Source organism: Capsicum annuum, chromosome 11, assembly GCF_002878395.1.
Source record: "Capsicum annuum cultivar UCD-10X-F1 chromosome 11, UCD10Xv1.1, whole genome shotgun sequence".
Taxonomy (NCBI): Eukaryota; Viridiplantae; Streptophyta; class Magnoliopsida; order Solanales; family Solanaceae; genus Capsicum; species Capsicum annuum.
The window spans coordinates 181,158,970-181,164,163 of NC_061121.1; the positions used below are offsets into that span (position 1 = coordinate 181,158,970).

The 5,194-nt window shown below is 35.2% G+C and overlaps 1 protein-coding gene across 3 annotated transcripts in view; it reads left to right on the top strand.

Moving 5' to 3' along the window:
• The window catches only part of LOC107847368 (stomatal closure-related actin-binding protein 1), a 35,776-nt gene extending 31,153 nt beyond the window's left edge, over positions 1–4,623 (top strand). The window contains exons 9-13 of one of the 3 annotated variants that reach the window (XM_016691576.2): positions 1,386–1,502; positions 1,663–1,721; positions 2,596–2,730; positions 3,202–3,351; positions 4,296–4,623. In XM_016691576.2, coding sequence (XP_016547062.1) covers positions 1,386–1,502; positions 1,663–1,721; positions 2,596–2,730; positions 3,202–3,351; positions 4,296–4,340 — 506 coding nt within the window. In that variant the 3' untranslated portion in view covers positions 4,341–4,623. Of the gene's footprint in view, positions 1–1,385; positions 1,503–1,662; positions 1,722–2,595; positions 2,737–3,201; positions 3,352–4,295 lie in introns of all 3 variants that reach the window. The other 2 variants (XM_016691575.2, XM_016691577.2) reach the window with 2 other exon arrangements.
• Positions 4,624–5,194: the final 571 nt, after the last annotated feature.

The following is a 5,194-nucleotide window of genomic DNA, read 5'->3' on the forward strand; positions in this document are numbered from 1 at the left end:
GACCTATCATCATACTTTGAGGGCAAATTTACCCTCGCTGTTAAGAAGCTTTTCACTTGTACCATTCCTTTAACAGAAAAGCTCAAATCAATGTTAAATGCCCCATTTTAAATAAATAAAACATACCATAATCTGGCCCTCCCAACCTGAATTCTTTCATCCATATGCCTCTATATACAATTTGGATCTACACAACTTTTTCATCATACCATTTGCTCAGAAAACTAACCCACTGGTGCTAGAATCTAGATGCACATAGAATTGCATACCACATTTTGAAATTTGAACATACTTGTTATACAGGAGCAGAGTTTGTACTAGACATTTTGTCCAGTTCCATGCTTTTGCGTCATCCAATTTCATTTTACTTTTTTGTTTATTTGTAAACAACTTACTGGTGTTGCAGCTCGTCGGGAAAATTTAACCAACAAAACTGAGGGAGGGGTATGTTTGTTTGTGGGTAGGTTAGATGTGGCGGGTTAGATTAGGATGTGTTTTTTTTTAGAAAAACTGAGGCATTTATCATTGAATTTGGGCTTTTTTGTTAAAAGGAATGATACAAGTGAAAGTTTCTTAATGGGGAGAGTACATTTGACCCTAAAGTATCATCGAGGGTAAATTTGACTCCAAAGTATGACGAAGAGTATATTTAGCCAATTTTTCAAAGTAGAGGGGTAAATTTGACCCTTTTCCCTTTAAAGTATTACTTAATGTCTTCTTTCGTAAGTAATATTTACCAGTTGCAAAAAAAAGTCTTGTTTCATAAGATCAATTCAATAACTAATGAGCTCTCAGGGGTCAGTAGGTGAATTTGACAAGGGGGATAAATTTTGTCAGGCGTTTGGTTTGTTGGAAATCGTTGAAACTGGATTGAGAGGACCATTAATATCCCATGTTAATGGGATCTCTTTTATTCCCACCATGGGATTAACATGTGGTTTCACCCCTTATCCGGTGTTTCTCTCTCCTTCCTAATGCACCTGTGCCTAACCTTTTAAAATGTTTCACTTCTCTTATTGTTTTATACGTGTATTTATTTCTGAATTCTACAACTAAAATTTCTTTGACAGTCTTGTTAAATATACTTAAATGTGGCTCATGTGTACTTGTTTGATTTTTTTTACGAGTTTCTTTTTGAATAACCTCATACAAAGCTTTTCAAGTAGCCTTCTTCACAATAGACAGCCTGTACATGTTACCTTTATTATAAGTAGTTTTTTTATTTGTGAGCATTTTATATTTATATTTTTGCTTGGTTCTATCTGGTATAAAGGTTATCTATTATCTTCCTCCTTTTTAAGTGAAACATGATTTTGCATTGCAATTTGATGTGTTGTATTAACTTCTTTCCCCTTCTGGCATGTGTTCTACCATCCTTAATTCAGGGGCCACAAAACCTGTTTATGCTCCAGAACCATTTGATGTTGGACGAATTTTGCAAGCTGAGATCACATATGGGGACCAGACAACATCAGTGACAACTGCTGGTCCTATTGATCCAGGTTTGTTTTGATTCCTTAGATGTAGTGCTTTCCATGTTGTTTTTGATCCTAGTAGTAACCGACATTAGCTTCTTATGGTCTGAATTAGGTATTAATTTAGCTGCAAACTATGTCTTTTTCTCCATACATTCATAGCGACCGACAGTTTTCACTTGAACAGCTGCAGGCTTGGGGAACTATGTTGAAGCTTTGGTGCGAAGGCATGACATTGAATTCAATGTACGTGCAATTTAAAGTTTGTTCCTTTATGAGTAATCCCTCAAATTTAAGTTCTCTTTTCAATAATTTGCTGCCTAAGTCTCTTTTGATTGTTCTACATAGCTGTATTGTCTTTGCAAATATGTCTCCGTTAGTAACTCTCAGTTTACCAATTTAAATCATCTCACTGCTTTATTTTTGTGTACTCCCTACCGACACATCATGTTTTGCACATGATAACATGATTAAATAAGTAAAAGCATCTCATCTCTAATATTTGAAGCTTTTAAATGAGGAAGTTACACAATTCAATATGGTATTAAAGCCAACTTTTAGCCAACTTTTGGTTAATGTATTCTCATACTCATTAACTTCTTACTAAAGTTCATGTGTGAGCACCAAAACTAAGTTATAAATGTGTATTTGGGGTTACATGGTTGTTCGCTGGTTGTAGAAAGACTTCCAAATGGGGTTTATAAAGGGCATCTGCAACATTTGCCTTCTCCCATTCTCCTTGTCTCTCGTCCATCTCAACATGGCTCCAAGAATTTAAAAATAATATCAAAGTAGATAGAGGTCATATGTTCCAGCTTCATCCCTAACCTTCACAAAAAAAAGTATTGTTTTCTACGCGAGGAAAAGAATCACACTCATACATGAAGGGTTGCATTTAGACATAATTAAATAGTTAGAAGTGTCCTTCTAATAATTTATTTATTTTTAGATAAAGTGGTAACATAATTCAGCAACACTTTATTTAATTTCTAGAAGAACATAAACCTGAGAATGTAAATAAGAATAAGATTGATTCCACCTTGATCTATTGACGTCATAGATGCATTTGTCTTCTTCAACCCCTAACTTGTATGTTTATGTTTATTGGTGGTGCTTGTAGGTTGTTGTTATCCAGATGAACGGAACTGATCATGCATCAGAGACTATCCATGTACTTCACATTGGGAGGATGAGAATGAAACTGTGTAAAGGGAAGACCGGTGTAGCAAAAGAATACTATTCCATTTCAATGCAGGTATTGGTAATGCCTACCCCCTTGTCATTTCTTTCATTTAGGTGTTGATCGAACTGAGCAGCCAGTTAATGCTGATCAGAACTTTGAATTGCTTGGGTTTTCTCAATTGGGGCTAAAGAAGATCAACAGTGTGTTCTGAAGCTTCTTTGAGCTCTTGAAAATATGGCAAAACATGTAAAGTAGATATCATGTGTTGTGAGAGCTTATGGAATAACCGAAAGAACGATACCTTCATGTCCTCTAGCTAGTAATGGATAGGACCTGCGCAAAAATTTGTAGCACAAATATATAGGCCAAATGAGTACCATGTATTTTTTGGCTTATCGTAACTTATATATAGGCCAAATGAGTACCATGTATTTTTTGGCTTATCGTAACTTACAAACATCTGTACCCGGTTAGGGGATTTACGCACAACAATTTGATCTGCCAATGTTCTTTCCCTAACTTATCTGTCCCTTTTTACCACAGCTATGTGGCATTAGAGGTGGTGGGAATGCTGCAGCCCAGGCAGCATTTTGGCAAGTAAAGACAGGGCTCTCCTTTGTATTGGCATTTGAAACGGAGAGAGAAAGAAATGCAGCCATTATGCTGGCCAGAAGATTTGCCTATGACTGTAATGTAAGTCTAGACTCTTTTTTTTGGGCTGCAGATGATTAAAGGGGAGCCTTGGAGTAACTGGTAAAGTTGCTGCCATGTGACCTGGAGGTCATGGGTTCAAGCTTGGAAATAGCCTCTGGCAGAAATGCAAGGCAAGACTGCGTACAATTCACACCCTTGTGGTGGGGCTCTTCTCCGGACCCTGAGCATAGCGGGAGCTTTAGTGCATCGGGCTGCCCCTTTTTTTTTTTTTTTTTTTAAAAGCTTATATAAATCCCAAGAAGCTTACCCCTAACTACTCTCTATCCCTATTCTTTGCTAAATTACAAATAATCCCTTATTTTGCAATTTTTAAATACATAATTAGCATTCAAATACATAATTTTGAAGTTGAGATACATAATTTTTGAACTTAAGGATGTAACTGTTAATTACTTTGTTTTTGCTCGGATACATAATTAGCTTCCGGATACATAATACTGAAGTTGAGATACATAATTTTGATTAATGAGATACATCCGTTTTTGAAAGTATTTGGTCGAGATATATAATACATTAACTAGACCAAAGGGAGATACATAATTTTATATTTGAAAATTTATGGGTTTGTGGATGTATTCATTTTTTTTTTTCTTAAAAAAGGGATTTAGGTAATTAATAGAAAGACTAGGGCTTTTATGTAGTTTAGTAAAAATAAGTTTTGATGTTATGTAATTTTTTCCTATTATAAGTTCACTCGATATTACATATTGTAGCATCATTACATATCGTACCACTTCTATGATAAGTAGTTCTTAGTTTGTTAAGTCTCCAGTAGTACATCTGATACTAGTTGTACCCACTCTGATGCATGGGAAAAGCTGTTCTTGTTGTTAATCCAGTTTGATCTCCTCATGTAGTTTCATACGTGATTTCGAATTCCGACAGAAGCAATAATCATCTTATGGTTCAACTTTATTTTGCAGATTATGTTATCTGGACCGGATGATAGAGCCGCTGCTGGATCTTAAGAAGCTACTATAATTTCCCCCCAAAAAGTTGTAATTATACTGACTGATGTATCTATAGTTTTTTTGTAGTAGTTAATATGCAATAGGGTTGTGATTGTTGGGTGACCCTTTTTTCACCACCTTGTCTTCTCGTCATTTCTATCTTGATAGCAAGGTATTTTTTTTTTCCATGCCTCTATTTGATTGTAATGATTGTTTGCTCCTGGTTTCTTTGTTTTGTTAAGTGATTGTAATTGAGCTTAACATACATCTGATTTTGGAATGGGTTGTAGTGATTTTCTTATGTTCTTCGAAAAACAATCCATTTTTGGTTTAGAGGAATGACAACCATGCTGAAGTTCTGAAATTACTTCGATCAAAACCATTTTTTAACTTTGAATGGGGCATAGTGTTTTGGTTGATATTACAATATTAATGGCCTGTTTGACTAATCTATTAAAATTGACTTATTTTGAAAAATGCTTTTCAAAGAAATGTAGGGAGAAAGGCTGATTGTGTTTGGCAAATATTTTTGAAAAGTTCTTTTGAAATGTTAAATTACCGAAAAATAATTGATATGAATTAATTCAGTGAGGAAGTTGCTCGGTGTAAGTTAACGACACCGGTGTCCGGTGCCATCTCTTTATCAAGGACTCGATGTAGATATGATAAAAGGGAAATTTGCAGCGCCTTATCGAGACAAATATGATACAACATTACGAGTCATACCACAAAAATTAGTCATTGAAGTAAAAGAGCCCAAGATAATATAAATTTCAGGTCCTATAGATTGTTGTAAAACTCAAATCCCGTACTTCGTAGATTATAACCAGGAAATTACATGGGATGACCCAAAGGTGGGTGATTTTGAATTT